The 18,721-nt window shown below is 38.2% G+C and overlaps 1 protein-coding gene across 3 annotated transcripts in view; it reads left to right on the forward strand.

The window, feature by feature from the left end:
* Positions 1-18,721, forward strand: part of XRCC4 (X-ray repair cross complementing 4) — a 184,402-nt gene that overhangs the window by 148,560 nt on the left and 17,121 nt on the right. For 2 of the 3 annotated variants that reach the window (XM_074932007.1, XM_074932008.1), the window contains exon 8: positions 9,149-9,625. The exons of the other annotated variant lie outside the window; for it this stretch is intronic. In XM_074932007.1, the coding sequence (XP_074788108.1) occupies positions 9,149-9,281 (133 nt within the window). In that variant the 3' untranslated portion in view covers positions 9,282-9,625. Of the gene's footprint in view, positions 1-9,148; positions 9,626-18,721 lie in introns of those variants that run through there. 3 annotated transcript variants of the gene reach the window in all.

Consider the following 18,721-nt stretch of genomic DNA (forward strand, 5'->3'; position numbering starts at 1 on the left):
TACAAGCTTTGTATAAGCTAGTATGTAAAGTTTGACCAGTAACTGTAATTTTTCTGGTTTATCATGAGTTCAAACACAATGAAATGGGAGACATCATGTAGTATAAAGGATTAAAGTGGGAATAAAACAATCCAGATACTCTGTAATCTTTATTGGCTTAATGTGATGTCACTTACTGTCTGCAGTTGTCTTTGAGCGTCATTTTCATCCATCCAAGACCAAAATATGTATTTCAGTATGTACAAAGACTGCCTGTATCCAAGGGCATAAAAATATTATTTAATAAGAAATTGCCAGGGTTTTTTCTTCTTTAGTTTCTGTTACTGTTGTGCCTTAAATTTACGTTTCTGTGAGTAGAAATTTTCAACCATACTTTCTAGGGTCATTAAGCTTTTATTTAGTAGGGGTACCTTAGGGATTGGAATGAGTGACAGCTCATAAAATTTGTAGGCATTGGAGACCTCTGTATATGATTGACATGAAAAGCATTGAATTTCTTGATTTTAAGAGTGTTTGTAGAGCTGAAGGCATAAGGCTATGCATTTTTTAAACTGTCTTTTCTGATACACTCTGTAAAACACTTGTGTATTTTCTTTTTGTTTCATAGCAGAATCATCTGTATCCCTTAAAATAACTAATGGAAAGGGTATAAGGGATATAGACTATAGCATATTTCCAGAAAACAAAACAAAACAAAACAAAAGCCCAAGAAAAATAAAGAAAATAAACTTCCTTGTGGAAGGTGCTTTTCTCATTAGTTTGAAGTGCATAATTGTTTCCTTATCTGAACACTACAACTTCTTTTTCCTTTTGGATTTACTTGCTTGTTTTTCCTACAAGCTATTAAGCATAGAGAAACTTTGTTCACCTACTATCCTCTGTAGGATAGAGTGAGTCATTTGGTTAAACACGTATTTTATACAATGTGAGTACTTCACTCCCTTGTTTCGCGTGGGTGTAACATGTGCTTGGATGTTGCGTAGGTAGCTCTTGCACTCGGAGTGGCACAATGTTGGTTTATCAGATGGAAGAAAGATGGTGTTTGTATGGGAAGCTCTCAGCTGCCTCTTAGCACCCACCATACCCATGCCTAGGATGACCATGCATTCCTCCTCTATCACTTCTAGCAGAGTGGTGAGGTGGCTCTTTGTTCTAGACTCATCTCCATGTAAAACGTGTTTCCACTCGGCTATTAGTTTCTCAAATAGTGCAGGGAATACTGAAAGTAAGGGAGGATGTGCTGCTGATATAAATCTCTGAGGTGAAGAATCATGATCAGCTACATTAAAGCTTCATCATATGTAAGCAAACCCATATTTTATTAAGTTTGTCATCCACTGAAATGCTAACAGAAGCAATTCTCATGACAGTATCATGACGGAGATCTTTTGAACCTTCTGAAATCTTCTGAAAACATGGTCCCACTGGGGATCTCAGTGGCAGCTGAGAGGATTTTTATTGTTCTTGTGTTGTTGTTGTTAAACTGGGCTCATGGTAGATGGTAAGCATTTGAAAATAAAACCCACGTATTTTCTCACCTAGCTGTCTGAAATCTGTGCTTCAAGAGACCTCAGAGCTGCCTGCTCATTAAGTCTCTCTAGTATAATTCTGTGAGAATATCCCCCTTTATTCTGTATGGGTAAACACGGTGGCTTCAGAAGTGTGGTGTTGATTTAAAAGAAGACTATAATAGCAGTTGAGTAAGTATCAGGTCTATATTAAAGAGTGTGTGAATGGTAGACTCAGTGGGAAAACAATAACAATAAGCATTTATATTTCACTCTTAACATGCAGATCAGAGATTTCTGAAGCAGGCTGATGAATTTTGAACTAACATTGAATTTTTCTTTCTTAGTTCATAAAATCCATCTCTACTGCTAGGGAAGACTCAACAAAACCAACGTGAATATCAGACTGGTTTTATATTCACTGTGCAGCACCCTCTAAACACCCTGTCTACATTCCTCAGTCTGAACTGGTCTCCTGGGATACTCTTTTCTTTAACAGTGTCCTCTGACTTCAATGGGATTCCTCAGTGTAGTAAGCATTACACCTGAGAGTAAACCTTTACATGATTTAGTCTTGAATTAAGATGCATACAGAGAGGTATAGACTATGACATGGGAAAGGGAAGGATGAGAGAAATTATAATGTCCTTTTCAAACTGTGTTTTATCATTTTAACTCAGTTTACATTTATAAATGTTAAACAGTAGTATAAGGAATGAATTTCCTTATATACACAAAAGGCTGTTTTGGAGTTTGCTGGTTTTCTTCTTCATGTAATGCAGAAAATTATGCCTTTTGGAATTTGAATTCTGTTTTTTATGACCTATCCTACCGAGTCACTTTACAGAAAAATACCATCTTAATTCAGTGCAGATTTCTCAATTGTTCATATTCTTGAAATAAAAAATCTGCCATCTGTTACTCTAATAGTAATACTACTTTCCCAATAACTGCAAACAAATTTGGAAATATCTTCCTACTGGTTTTCTACTTATAAAAAAAAAAAAAAAAGAAAAAAAAAAAAGAAAATACATCATTCCTTTGTGCTAGAAACTCTCACTTTTGTGTAGTTGTTATGCAGTAACAGATACTGCTGCAGTAAGGGAAGGGAAGTATAGTGGGGAGAATAAGAACATTTGTAACTGCCACATATTTATCTTCCTCCTCACTGAAGTCCTTCCATACTGACCAGAAAAGTGTGGCCACTAAAGCTGCTCTATTTACTATGAAAACTAAAAAATGAGAACAACTATGCAGAGCCAAAGATGGGAGAAAAAGTTTCAGTGAAGTCTCAGAGAGCAGATGAATAAATCTCGGGAGCATGTTTGTGTTACAGTTTTGAGAAATTAGACAGTGGACTTCATTGTAAGTTGAAGAACCTTTAGGTGTAAACAAAGCAAAACTTCAAACCACATTGAACTTAATGCCCAAGGACAAAAAGGGTGAGAAAAGAAGCACAATGTTATTGCCCAGTAAGAGGATAGTATTGTACTACTGCAGAACTATGAAAAATAGCCCCTTTGGAAAAAAGAATTTTTTAATCTGACTTCATGTAAATCCACTGTCAGTTTATAAATCAACAAGGAAATTGTGGCAACGCTGCAAAGAGTTTTTGTTAGTGTGGGATGCACAGCTGAGCTTGTGCAATTACATGTCCAAGGCAAACTTTTTATAACAAAAGAGAAATCCACCTCAAAGTAAATACTCATCAATCTTTCTTTATTCCATGCAATTTCCCGTTTTCACAATCAGGTATCTTAATATCACTGCAGGCAAGTATGGAAAACTGAACTCATTATTGCATCCCAATAAACTGTAGCTTCATAAAAAGGTTTTCAATTCAAGGCATTCATCTTTCAAATCTGTATCACTTAATTTTCTTTCAGCTATTGCCAAAGAAAAAAGTGAATTACACCTGCCTGAATGTTTGCTTAGAATGCTTATATAGCAGAATTTTTGGGGTTGTTGGTTGTTTTTTTTATAGCTATGTCGCTTAGCTGAAATAAAATTGTTGGAGAGAAGTTTACGAAGTTGCTTCATACACCAGAAGCCATGTTGCTTTGAAATTTTGAGATCACTGTCAAGTCCAAAGACAAGCAACTAATTTTGCACAGCATTTACTTCATTAATAGAATCTGGTTTATATGCAGATATGAAAATCTATTTGTTCATCAAATGAGAGCATAAAACATAGCATTTTCAAAACTCTCATCAATTGCTAGACATCATTATGCTCCACTATCTATTATTTCCATTTAGCTATAGGGTAATGAGGAGAAATTTGAAGCATCTTTTGAGTAATAATGGTTAAGTCACACAGTAGGTTAAGTCTTTTGGTTGCAATGCAGGTTACTACATATAAATGTCGTGGCTTTTTGCCATTGTGTTGAAAATTCCTGCTACTCTTTTGTTACTTAAGCATAAATGTTGCTGTGTCTAATCATTGCATTGTACATTACCTAAATCAGAGAAAATAATGTTCTACATCATGTGAGCTAACCGTTATTAAACTTGCTTCTCCCAACCACCCACTCCCGTATGGACAGTTTATTAAAGACGATGGTGGAAGGACACCAGTGTAAGATAAATCGATGACTCGATTCAGGATGAAATTAAGACGTTAGTCCTTCCTATTTGCGTGAAAATTACTCAACCATACAAGCCATAACATTAATGAAATACAAGACTGTGACTAATAGTGTCAGTCTAATTTATTGTGCTTCCCTTTGTTGCCACTCTCTGATTTTATACTCTGTCAAGCAAAAGACAGCCGTAGTGGTCTTGTTCTGCAATTGTGGCAGCTAATGCAGTGTCAGAGATGATACTCTTCTATATGATCATGATTCAAATCAAGTCAACTAACCTGTGCATATATCAAAACCTGTGCTATTTTCTGTTGCTTCATGAGCAGAGGAAGTAATGTGATCTCTTCTTCATTGCTTTCTGGCCTGAATAGCTTGGGATTTTGACATCATGTAAGGAAGATACTGATGCAGACACATCTGGTCTAAAGCACGTGCTGTTCAAAAGAGACAGAAATCATCAAGTAAAAATGTATTGAAATGTCTTATTGGGAATTTTTTCCTGAATTATGCCTACATGATAATATCTCTGCTCCCTGTAATCTGATTGGTTTTGTTACCATGTTTTTTTGAGGGAAAAATATACCTGCTTGAATTTAAAAAAATCAGTGGATGAGGTTGTTTTGCAGTCTTACCATCAATATCTTTTAGCTGCCATACACTTAAAAAATTCTTCAGCAGTGGCTATCAAATCTTTATAGGTTGCTTCTTGTTTACCCTGGCCAGTGTTTGTACTGTCCTGCTTGGTTTGGAAGCATCTAATGGACTGGTACAAATAACAGAAAATTATTATAGTTGTACGTCTCCCATACTGAAGTGTCACTGAAAAGTCTTTTGTAATACAGGAGATAGTTAGAGGCACAGCCCGTGAGTAGAAGTGATTTTTTATAATTTGTGGGGACTTTGCAAAGTAGGCAATGAAGGATAGTTACATGACTATACTGGAACTGCTCTAGGAGAGATCAATACGTGAACTGTGTTCCGACTACAACTGCAAGGAAAATTCTTGTTATTAATAATTAAAAAAAAAAAAAAAGTGATGGCAGTGGTTTCAAACAATAGCTCTCAGGGAACCCTGTAGAAATAGAATGCTTCAGTGTTTGATGAGAAAGTCCAGTATTGATTCAGGCTGATAAAATATTTTTCTTTATCTTTTGAGGTTTTACTACATAGATGCTACAAATAAAAGTATGGCATTTCTAACATGTTGAGAGTCCCAGTAGATACAATTCTTTTTTGTTATAAAAACTCTGTTCTCTCTCTGTCTTGTTTGCTGTTTGACAATGTGTGTGAACAGAGAACTGCACATAGAAGTAGGGAAGTAGAATTCTTGTTTTTCTGAGGCTCAGGCTACTGAATAGGTATCATTGTATCCATGTCTCTTGAGAAAACAGCACTGCAAAAACTTTTTGGAGCATTATTGGTGTTCAGCCTCCTACTGACAGCTGCAGAGAGAAATGTCTTCTGGCCTTTTTATCCCTTCCTCTTGCTGTGTGCTTTTCCTATCAACTACCCCGTAAATATTTTCCTGTAACTAGCACAGATGATGTGCCTGATGCGCCTGACGCTCAGGACCTCATCAGAAATGAGACAAGTAATTTTAATCTGCACAAAGACAGAAGTAGCAACTTTAAGGGAGCTGGAGGCTAGGTCTGAATACCAATCATCCTCCTTAATTTGAGAACTTCACAGTCCCTCTTGTTCTCTGATCTCAGTCATAAGCCTGATGTTTCATGACCAATTCACATGTATTCATGCTAGTACCAAAGTTCATTCTTTATCATCAACTGTATTTGTATTATTTATCCCTGATCCACATTATAGGTTGCCTTTATATCTCAAAAGTCTTCCTTGCAAAGACATCTCCATTCTGCACATCTATGGGTTTGTCTCATTATGTGACATATCACTAATATGCTAAAGCACTTCAGATTTCCAGATTTGGCTCAAGATTTCTGAGAGATTTTGTCTGCCATTTCACAAGGATGGATGAAATTCACCATGGTATGCATTAACATTCAATGGGGTGGTACTTCTCAGACTAGGACAAATCTCCTTCCTTCCTAAATTTATCCTGGTAGACACTTCTTTCATAAAAAGACAGGAAAGGCATGCATATTCCTGCTCATGTTTGTGCTCCTTGATTGCCATTTAAGATATTTATCTGGGATATTTCACAATAAAACTAAAGTACAGATTTCTTATTGTAAGTAGTCTGGGGAGGATAGTGATACAAGGAATTATAATTTCCCACTTTAAAAAAAAATTCAGGTCTACTGTAAAGTGTGTAAGAAGTGCTGACATCAGGGTGTTCTGGAATTGTGATTACATGAATTACTGCATTTGGGATTTGAAAACAGAACAAGTTAGCAAAAAAGACCCTAACTGTACTGGTATTTTTAAACTGTAATCTGATTTACAGAGACTGATTACAAAATCTCTTTTGTCTGTGACAGCAAAGATTATCAGAAGGATCACAGACCATTTTTTACAGTACATCACATTGCAAGATAATATTGGTTTCATCCTAGGGATCTTTCACACTCTACTTTGGTTCTTGCAGAGAGCAGTACTATAACTTTTTTTTTTTTTTTAAGGGAAAGCATAAACTTGCTTATGGGTAGATGTTTAATTGTTACACAATATGGCTATAAACTTTTCCTGCAATTAAAGCCTAATCCAAATCACTGAAGCACATTATCAATTTTATGCTTAACTAGAGCATTTTTTCAACAGGCCTATTCATCTACTTAAAATTAAGCACATGCTTAAGTGCATTGTTGAATCAGGGCCAGAGTTGTTATGATGAAGCAAAAAACCCACAAAAAATGTCTCACAGATAATATTCATATTTCTCAGATTAAAATGTTCATTTCAAGAAGAGGAAGAGCTTAAATATCAGTTAGCTTCAGGCACAGGTGAAACAAACAGCTGCTTTGGACATCTCTGTTGAAAGCTATGGATTTCTTGCTTTTCCTGGGACAGAGAAGATGAGATTGATTATTCCAGCAGTATTTTCAGCTTGGCTGGGCGATTCCCTGCAGATCCTGCTGAACTGAGAGGTCAAGCTACCAGAAGCAGCAGCTACCGCTGTGGATGATGAGGCTGCCTGAGACAAAGAGGTCTTTGGTTCCTGATGGCCCTGTCCTGAGTGTGCTTAGCAGCCCTGGGTAAACTGAGGAAGGAGCAAAAAGAGCAACAGACCTTACTCACAGCTGCTGCTCACTTCCAATCCCACACCCAGTCTCCCCACAGACTGTATTTTTCTCTTTCTTAAGAGAAAACTAAAATTTCCATTTAAGCCATCTCCCAAAATACTTTTTGCTTGCATAATAAGTTTTACTGACGCTGCTAATAACCTCCGACATCTGGACTCAGTGCTGTTTCAGTATTGGTTTTGCTGTTACAAGTTATGTGGGTCAAAATTGCAGATCTTAGGACTTGTTTGCATACAGGTAGTGACACCGGTAGCAGTGAGAGCACTGTCATGTTGTGCAGGCACCTACATCGGATAGATTTGTAGTGTAGCATGTGCTGCTACAGAGAAGATTCAAGTGTCTGGTTCAGGAGGAGAGCTGTGTGAGCTGGGCCATCCCCTTGAGCCGTCAGGCTTGTGCCCAAGCTTGCTACAAATCCTACGAACTTCAGAGGGTGATTTGGGCTGGAGGTGAAACTTTCTCGTGCTGTAAATTATTCAGCTAAGCTTTTGACGGTGCCAGCATGTAGAGGAAAAGATTGCTGGGTGTGCAGTACTGATAGGACTTGAGTGCTACCAGGTACAACCCTCAACAAACGCTGGCTTAGGAGGGGTGGGGATTCCTGTGTGAAACCTAGAGGTAATGTTGAAAACTGAGCACTTTGACAGGACAGTCTGGGAAAGGAGGACTATCCTTAAGTGAACAGATAGTTGCATTTCTCATTTTCCTTCAAGGTACGTGGTGTCTTCCCTTTTTGCCCCTGAACTGAGCAAAGCCTCTACACAGGGTACCAGCAGTCCCATAGGAACCCTCTAGCTTTGAAGTTAAGTAAGTGTTAAAGTGCTTTGTAACATCAAGGACTTAGCAAGGATGGGGAAGAGGCCATTGTGTTGTAAACAGTGTAACTGCTATGGAAACTATGGTGACTTGCAGAAAAATGGAAGGAGAGGAGGAGAGAAAGTGTGTGCAATCTTTACTTAATATTTAAATCATAGCTGCGATTAGTGGCCTTACTTCCTGTATTTGTTTAAATAACATGGAAGGCAAATGTAATTGTTTTGAAACTGCGAGAATATTCCTGTGTTATGTTGCATGCCTTGTTCGTGAGGTAAAGATGCTTATACATACAATTATCTACTGAAAACAGTTGACCTCATGCTCATGTATCCTAAGCTATTTTGCAGATTGCTACAGTTCTCATACAGAGCAATGTATGTTGTCTAATGATTTGTTAACTTTTCACTTCTTGGCCCATGTTTTGCTGTAAAACCACAGTCCTGTTAATTACAAAGAATCCGTGTCTGTGTTTTCTTTACTTTGCCTTGTGGGGGGAAAAATTAAGTGTTAGGGAGGGGAATTTGGTTTTTCTTTTCTTTTTTTCTCTGTCATATAAAATGTTAGTGACCTGTGGCAATTTCCAAAGTATTTCAGTATGTTCTCTGATGTTTAAATTGAACTTTACATCATTTGTTATAGTGACACCTGCTGCCCTTGTAATGGTTAAGTGTACGTGAGTACATAGAACCCACTTTTCAAAAATTTATAACTCCACTGTAAAAATTTTATTCTGTGCTGAAACTTGGCATACAGGCTTTTTGACTAGGAACAAATTATTCTGTTAAAAATGTGGTGGGGAGAAGTTGGTCATTCATAAGAGCTTACTGTGCAGTAAAATCAAATTGATTTTACTGCCATATTTATCTGTTTATGCCTCTGTAACTTGGAATATGAGCAGAATGAAATAGTGCGTTTATTCACTTTTATGTCTTTAAATCTCAGTTCAAGCTTCTGCTTAGGTCATTGGTGTAAATGGATCTAATTTTCTTTTCTTAGTTCTTCCGACTATTTCTCTTTGTTACAGACACCCACCAGACAATTTGATTAAAGATTGCTCAGCCATTTTCAAGCAAGGAGCCCGGATGGTGTTCAGCCAGAGAACAGGCATTCCTGGACAATATCTTGGAAAATTCTTTTCAATCTGTCTCAGTTTCTAGATCTTTTAAACCTGCTGCTTGTGGAAACGGCAACAGGTGCTTTTCTTTCATGTTAGCATTGGCTTTTTTTATAAGTATTTCCTGCAGTACAGAAAGTGGGAGATAGACATTGCCTGGGAAGATAATAACAACTGATAGGTGCATTTGCTTTATGTAGCAGCATCACTTTTTTTAAATGGATATAAGTTTTTAGTGTGTTTGCTGAGGATGCTTAATCACCTCAAACATCTCTTCTACAGAAATCCCTTGCAAACCGACTGTGGTAGTCCTATCATCTTTGTAGTTATCTCTTACTGTGAAAAGTAGTATAAATAAAAATTGTTTGTGCTTTTTGTTTGTGTAATCATGAGACTATAGGAATTTTTTTTTTTCCCAAAGCCACATTGTCATAGTTTATATACTTTGTGTCAGGAAACAAACTCTGAAGCAATTTTGAACCACTGAAATGCAGGGAAGGTAATATTCAACTAAAAATGTGGTATCAATGTGTAGAAAATAAAGCCGGTTGGGCTTGTATGATGAAGTTAACAGAGAGAAACTACAGCAAAGTATACTGTACTCCTGAAATAAAGTATCTGTATCTAGTATTATGTTCTTTTCCATTTACTTGATTCACCTTAAGTTTCCCTTCTGTCTGTACAGACTGTCCTGAGTTCATAATGATGTTACATGAATTATATTGAGGGCACTGTAACTGCAAGGGGATGCTTTTGCAACTCAGTGAGCTGCATTTTGTTGTGCTGCTGAGGAGACTGGTGTTAACAATTATAAATAATAATACTGATATAGATATTGCAAATCCTCGTGTACTCCAGCTGGGTGTTAGGAGGTGAGATGTGCTTGAGTCAATAAGTGAACTGGGTTGAGAATTGCCTGCAGTTTACTGTGAAGATCTGCTCCAGTGAGTGAAGCTCAAGGAATTGGTCCTGTGGCTGCACCTTGGAGACTGTAGGTGACTGTGTGGATCTCTGGAGGGCAAAGATTATCTTAAACCTACTTCTCATCCTTGAACGTGACTGACATACTATGCATGTACAGCTTCACCTTCATGATAATACAGTAACTAGCAACAGCACCAGCTTTGGTGACTGTTTATCCAGAGTCTAGACATTTTATACGAGTTTAGGGCTCCCTTCTGTGTTTTATAAGGGAGCCAAACACACCTTTTCTGGTCTTGTGGTAGCATGACGGGTGCAGTGGCTGTATGCTGTTCTGCCTAAACAATCTCCAAAATAAGCAATCTGCTGGCAGTTTATCTGAAACTGTGGTTTAGCAAATATGACACAGGTGTATCAGCCTCCACCCGTGGAAAGGAATAGTCGGAACACACTTATCACTCAGTAACTCAGCATCACCATATATAGTTAAACAGGCTTAAGCTGGCATGCAAAAACATTAGATGGATGGATAGAATGGCTTTCCTGTAATCTTCAAGATTAAGTGCTGATTTTTCTTCGTTGGTCTGAACTTTCAAGGGAGACACTAGTCCAGAAGAAGAGGGAATATGACAAAATGCCTCATAACATCACCCATAGTAAATAGGTTTATTAGAAGAAAACAATGTGAAGATAGGCCATCCACCTCCCTCTGAAGTGAAGCTTGCAGAAAATTTGTCAGTGAGCTTTCTCAGTCAAAAGTTGGTAGGCTCAAACAAACCTCTGAGTTACATGGTAGTCCAATCCTGGAGGTGCTGACTGTGCAGATCCCAACCAAACAAAACATGTAAACAGAAATTTAACCTTCGAGTCTCTGAATAATTCCATTGACTTCTATGGCAAGTGATTTACTGGACCAGGACCAAGAATGCAGCATTTTGGAAGAACAAACCTTGCCAACCTATTAATGCCTTCGTTAACAAATTATCTGGGTCAGTTTCCTTCCTTTGTCTCCCCAGCGCTCACTGGCCCCTTGGGCATGTGCTTTGTGTTATAAACCCACAAGCTATGCACTGTGAGTCCCTGAGGGCGCCATGAGACACCAGCTCCCATGGTGAGAATGGATGCTGCACAATATCATCTGCAATGACAGTTTGCAGTCTTCTTAATTACCTGTGGTTTAAAGGTGCTAAAGTGTACAGAAATATTTTACATTTCTTTGTAGAACAGAACATTTGAAATGATACGCTTTAAACTCAAATGCTAGGTAGCAAAAGTACAGGGGGTTTTTTGTTTGTTTTTTGAATTATTAATACCTAAGCTGCCTCAATTTACCAAACGTCATTTCATTCCGTATTGAAAAATTCCCTGCACCAGACGTTGCTAGGCAGTCAATAATTCAGTAAGACAGTATTTATACAATGAAAACCAGTGTAAAATACATATGCAAAATTGCAAACTGGACTAAGTTTCTGTTTACATTAAATACATAAACAACAGAGTGATTTGAACTGTATTTTGTGTGTGTGGCACATACAATGTGTGCCCCAGTTCTTATGTGTACAAAATCTACACATAAATATTTCCCATTAATGTAGTCAGTTAGTAATGCTTTTTAGAAAATCAGGTGACCAAGGACTATGCATAAAGTGTGTTGATGTGACAATGGTAATGGAGCATGTTTCCCATTACAGATAAGGATACTTAATATTTATATAGTGCTTTCCCTTTTAAAAGCATTTCAGAAATATTAATTAGTGCAAGCCTATCAAGAGAAAAATAATCCGAGACACAGATTCATATGAGTGAGAGAAACCTTGGAAATCCATAATGCCAAAAGAGACTTAAAAGTAGTAGCTGATGCATGAATTTAGAATACTGATTTGACAGCAATAAAGACCAATTCAACTTTAGTCTAATAAGCAGAGGTCTCCTGTCACTTGGGATGCTGAAGTCTCATTAGCAGAAAGATATTGACAGCTGGAGAGATGGAGAGAACAGCATACACAGGAAAGGTATTTGGAGCCTGGATTTAGAAGGAATGGTTTTAGGTTAAATACATTGAGGCTGGCTGAAGGACAACAAAGGAAACACTTGATAATATTTGAAGGGTATCAACACGAAGCAGAGAATGTAATATGAGAAACGGGATTAAGAAAGATGATTTGAAATGAAAAAGAGTTTTTGGACAATATATTGAGAAATTGTCAGTTATTCTATTAGCTTGAAAATAATATTTCCAGAGAAAAATGAAGCAATATCTATTGCTTCTTTTAAAACTGCACTGTAAAAATTTTAGTAACGAGGAAGTGTTCTTTTGTAGCAGGAAATAGATTAGTCTGACAAACTCCACAGAGGTTGTTTCTTTTCACATTCCTTGGTAAGGAATTACAGGTAAATAAAGACCCCTCATCTAATACTATATTCTGAAAAAACAGCATAAATAGAGAAATTAATTAGCTCATGCATGCGAGAAAGCCAGTACAACTTTACATTTGTATACAGAGGTATATGCAAGCACTAAAATCTCTGGCAAATTTCTCTTTTAGTGGTCAGAGTATCCTGTCTCCTTGTCATTCATTTGCTTAGAAATAATTTATATAGATAAAAGATGTGTTCTCCATTGGTGTTACCTCATTTTCCCTGTCTGTGCTTCTTGTAATCACACTTTAATGTTTTGAAATCAGATGAGCTGGACATGATATAAATTGAGATTTTATTAAGGGTATCAAGGTGTGTAGTTCAAATGATACTACTGCTGATTGGTGTCTACAACTGCATTAGGACATAGTTTCTGCTGAAATGAGTTGCTGTTGTTGAAGAACTCATCTCTGATCCGTGTATAAAAAAGCCTGTAGTATTTTCAATATGTGGTTCATAAGCAGAGAGTATCACAGAATCGTCTAGGTTGGAAAAGACATTGAAGATCATCCAGTCCAACCATTGACTTAACACTGACCGTTCCCAACTACACCAGATCCCTCAGTGCTGTTTCGACCCGACTCTTAAACCCCTCCAGGGATGGGGACGCCACCACCTCCCTGGGCAGCCCATTCCAACGCCCAGCAACCCCTTCTGGAAAGAAATGCTTCCTGATACCCAGTCTAAACCTTCCCTGGTGCAACTTGAGGCCATTCCCTCTTGTCCTATCGCCTATTACTCGGTTAAAGAGACTCATCCCCCCTCTCTGCACCCTCCTTTCAGGCAGCTGTAGAGGGCGATGAGGTCTCCCCTCAGCCTCCTCTTCTCCAGACTAAACCCCCCAGGTCCCTCAGCCGCTCCCCATCAGACCTGTGCTCCAGACCCTGCACCAGCTCCGTTGCCCTTCTCTGGACACGCTCGAGTCATTCAATGTCCTTTTTGTAGTGAGGGGCCCAAAACTGAACCCAGGAATCGAGGTGCGGCCTCACCAGTGCCGAGTACAGGGGTCAGATCCCTTCCCTGTCCCTGCTGGCCACACTAGTGCTGACACAAGCCAGGATGCCATTGGCCTTCTTGGCCCCCTGGGCACACTGCTGGCTCCTGTTCAGCCGGTTTCAGTATGGATATGTGCCTCTACTGTCTGATCCTGCAATTCTCAAGTGATGCTAATGTATTGGGTCTGTCGTAATGAAAGGATACAGTTTACTGAGGCAATAAAAACACTGCAGAACCTAAATCTCATGGTTTAGATACTTAGAAACAAAGCTCTGATAGCTTTTAGTGAGTGAAAGCGCATGGATAGATCATGTAGGTAGAGTGATCCTCTAAGCATAATACATAAACAGGTTTGTAAACCTGCTTAAGATATTCAGTAGGAAGGAACATTGCTGACTTCCTATGCTGGTTCTCTTTCCATCGGGAACAGGTGGGACAGACTCTTCATCTAGTTGAACTATAATAGAGAATAATCCTGTCTCTCTCTTAGCAGCAGCACACAGCAGAGTAATGCTATGGGATTCTTTCAGTTCAACCATGGCATTAAGTAGCACGCATGCATCTTTTGTAAGATCAGTACAGCTGAGTGTATTTTGTAACAAGTCTCCTGTCTTTTAATTTGAGCATTTTGTTCAATTTTTTCTTCAGGGTTTTAGCCACATCCTCTGGGGAGTCAAATTTATGGCTCTTGTGAACTGTATTTGCAACTCTAATACTCAGTGCCTTTCTGGGGTTTCCATCTGCTGCCCTCCTGCACTGCACACTAGGAGTAGTCAGCTAGGTGAACCCCAGGGTCTTTACTTTTAGGGATGCGGGAGCTGCAAAAGCATGAGGACTCAAGGGGCAGAGAATCTGATGATCCGGACTGTAAAGTCTGGCTGGCACTGGTAGTTGGCCAAAGATGGGAACCATACCTTAGTCCTGGTGTTCAGGTCCCTGTGTGATGTTTAAAGCCACTGGTTAGATCTGCATGGCTGGCATACAGTAAAATGAATACCCTGCTTGTTGCCCCTACCAGATCCTACAAACTACTGTACTTTGATCTGTCCATTCAATTTCATATTTTTTTCTGATTCCTTTTATGTTCTCAAATAATCAGTTAAATCCATTGTGTTCTTATCGGTCTGGACTGAGTAGCAGTGCATTCTCTGCACGTTTTGGGGGAGTTTCACCTGTTTGAACCTTACTGCAGGTTCCTGTTACCAGGAGCATTGCTTTCAGTAGTATTATGATAGCCCAGTTAAGACTAGCAGAATGAGATTACATCCAGAGTCCCTTCTTCTTTCATCAGTGCTCAGGATCCTAGTGTGCAGAATTAGAGAAAAAAAAATTGAAGTTTCTGAGGTCTTAGGCATCTTGAAGCAAGGGCTCTCAGAGAAGGCGAATAAATCTTAGTATGAGGGACCCCACTGACAACACTCAGGAAGAACAAACTATTAGAAAATAAGAAAATTAGCAAAATTTTTTGTCTGTCCACTGCAGCAAAAAACAAAAAACCCCAGCCACGTTGCTGCTGAAACATTCTCTGTGCTGGTCTTCTTCAGAACAGGTCTTTTTTCACACCTTCCCCCCAGTTATGGGTCAGGGACATTGCTCGGTGAGATGGTTGAAGGCAAAGCCTTGTCAGAATTCACAGAGGATGTTATTTTGCAATTATGGTCTGGTGTTGCCTAAATCTCTCCTGGAGATTTAACCTCACTGGAAAGCAACCAAATATTCTTTCCTTTCTGAAGCTCCTTCTATGAAAGCTGTGACTGGAGGCAGCAAAAAATTCTGTGAATTCATCCATTTAAATCTCACTCGTGCCAACATGAGTGCAAGTTTGTGCTTTGTCTGCTTCTAGGGATTTTTAACAATGCATCAACAGGATTTAGAGTGGAAAATAACAATGAAAGCTGAATGCTGTTTGCATTGCTGCATATGCATTATGCCATATGCATCGCCTTTACTGATTTATTACCTTCACATTTTGCTCTGTAGGTTAAATTAAGTCCTTATCTTCTGAATGAGTGATTTACTTGCAGCTTAAAATCTTAATTCTTCTCTAATGCCTGTGGCTAAATGCACAAGAAATTTAATGGTAGGTTTGACGTAACAGAGAAACTTTTACACTGCTTTGATAATCCCTAACAGAACCTATAGTGTTTTTCATTCAGTTAATTGTGAAATCTATTACAATTATGTTTCTTTATCTAGAAAAGATATGCTGTGTCATTGATTTCCAAAGATTAAGGCTTCAGGGACAAGAGTTAAATTTCCAAAACTTGTCCTATTTTTTCTAATACTCTTAAGAAAATGCTTTGTCTTATTACTTGGCTAATTTCCCTGAAATGTTGAATTGTGGAATGAGGTTTTGTTTAAACAGCTCCAGACCATGCAAGTATTGTGTTAATGTGGATGATTTTAGGAGGAGTAAACTGTGTTCCAGTAAAAATACAGCAATAAAATTTGCAACCTACGATTCTCCTTTGATCATTTAGATTCTTTGGGATTTGATTCCCAGCATTGCAAATTGGGTCAGTAATTGATAGTTCATTGTACTGCCATATAATTCATGTTTTTTGCAAAACCACAGCAGAGGCATGACCGCCTCCTGGCTAGGGTGAAAGGACTGATTAGGCAACAGGAACTGTGGATCACTGAACTGCTTCTTCATGCTGGGCTCTCACACTCTTGGCAGAGTCCAAAGTCGGAGGAGTTTGTAATCCTGGCTCAGCTGTTTGTGCACCAACAGTGAGGGACTATAATGCAGAAAGTAGTATTGAAGGGGAGAACAGTAGACAATAATGTATGTGGACCAAACAAGAAGGAGAAGGGAAGGAGGTTTGTTCATTCACAGGAGCCCTCATAAAATCAGTCGATCGATTGTTTCGTGTGAGGTGCTGAAAAATTAATGTTGGTGCAGACTGACAGCGTTGGGTTTCAGCTGTGCATGGAGACTGTGGATGGAAAGGAGATGAAACTGCTTAGTCCTTGGACCTGTGGTGAAGGCAGGCACATTTCTGAAGGCGTCTCCTGCCTGTTGCTGCCTGCGATGTTTGTAATAATCCATGTGCCATACAGAGAACGTCTGTAAGGAGGGAAAATCAGGAATGGAGGATTGTCTATGAATAGGAGACCCTAATTATTCAGTGAAATGCATCTATAAAAAATCAAGCCATAAGAAATATAACCAGCATGATACCTTTATGGAAAATTAATACCAACTAATCCAAATGAGTTTAAAATGTGATCTGTCTTTATTTCAATGATAATTCCCTTAATAAAAAACCTTCATTTCTTACAATGTCATCAGTACAATGAGACACTGTTTACTAGTCTAAGGAAACAGTTATGTCTTTAGAATGAGTTTTTTATATGGGAAATCTGCCACAGTCGCATTAAAGTATTATTCCATAGAACTGCAAACCAAGAAATAGTTTATAGTTCAAATCAAATCTGGTAAATCCCAACCTGGAATTACTCACCATTAGCTGTGTTAGTGAATGTCATTTTCCAAAATCAATTTTGTCATTTTGGATTATTTTCTGTTCACTATATGTCATAAGTGTTTATCTTGACAGAAACCAAGATACACTCCTCTCTGTTCTAAAATTAACCGTTTGAATTGAAAAATAGCATGTAAGGATGAATTGCTAAGATAAACATATGCAAAGTTATTTTTACATGTCTTTTGTTGAGGTAACTGTAGTTCTGTTGGAAATTTCCATGAAACATAAAGCCATGTCTGGCCAGATCAGAGAACCTGCTCCAATTAATATTTATTAAATGCACCTCTAACATACAAATATATAAAGTCATGTTTGATCATTTGCTTTTATTAGATTATTTTAGTAGGTTTCCACAGAAATTCAAGCCTAAATGATTAACGTACTGAAACAATTAGCTTTAAGTAAAAGATTGTCTCAGAAAAGGCTTTTTATTCACCTTGCAGTTATTGGTTTAATATTTACCTCTAGTTTCTCTTTAGTGTATTCACCCAGAAATACGAGTTCAACTGTATGGCAGAAACTGAAAAAGCTGAGAGTAAAAATTGTCTTGTCACAGCAGCAACTCATCTGTTTCCTCTTCTGACAGGACTCTTCAAAAACAAATTCAAGTTAGTGCTTGCTATATGTATTTTTTGTCTGGCAAATATAAAATAAAAGTTTGTCCTTCACATCTTAGACAGTGCCCACTATACAGTGATACATCTGGTATATTTTAAGTGGAAATATTAATATCTTTGTTCTGTGATGGGAAGGATGCTTTTAAAATCTCAGGTGCAAAGGAGAGTATAATTTGCATTTCACTTTCTGTAAATACCAAATTAAAAGCTGTAAACATTCATTTTACTAGAAAGGGTTAGTTGCTGTTACATTCTTCCAGATGGACTTCAGACCCATCAAGAAACACACCTGAGTGGCACAAGAGACGAGGGGGGTTGATGCTGGGTATTGGTAACAACTCCAGTGCTGCACCAAGCAAAATGCACGTGCTTCACCAAATTAAGTCCTGTGTGGGTTTTTTTTGTCTGTCCCCTGCAGATCAGACCATGTTTGACCCAGGTGCAGTATGTTGCAATATTCATTAATACTGGATGTAACACTTACGCTGAACGGTGCCACATACCATTCTAGTTTGTAAGCCTTTTTTAACGTCTCTTCCCAAAAATTAGAGATTAAAATTTGAGGGAGGCCTAATGTCTTTGTGACAATGTATGTGGTTTAGTCTCTAAAATAGTCATGTCTGAAGAAGACCAGAGTACCACTGGTAACAGGAACATTGCACAACAAATTTCAGGAATGGCACTAAAGGTTGCTAGCCATTTTATCTGTCACAAATAGGAAAAATACTCTTATGTGGGTGAGTATAATTAGGTCACTGGTTTATGAACCCAAAGCCCTAGTTTCCCAAAGCTTCTTAAAATTAACATGGATATATATTTATATATGTATCTTTGATTTGTTTGAAAAACATAGCCAGAAAATTCGCAACTGGCTATGCAGATAAATAACTTCACAGACAGAATTTATCCCAAGGAGGGTTGGCAAGAACATATCCTTATGAAATTTGCTCACTGGCCTCCAATTTCAGATACCGTGACACTGTCAGGCTTTAAAATACACCCTTGGTGCCACAGAGCTCCCTGAATAGCTATTATGTAGG

The sequence above is a fragment of the Athene noctua genome, chromosome Z (assembly GCF_965140245.1).
Source record: "Athene noctua chromosome Z, bAthNoc1.hap1.1, whole genome shotgun sequence".
Lineage (NCBI taxonomy): Eukaryota > Metazoa > Chordata > Aves > Strigiformes > Strigidae > Athene > Athene noctua.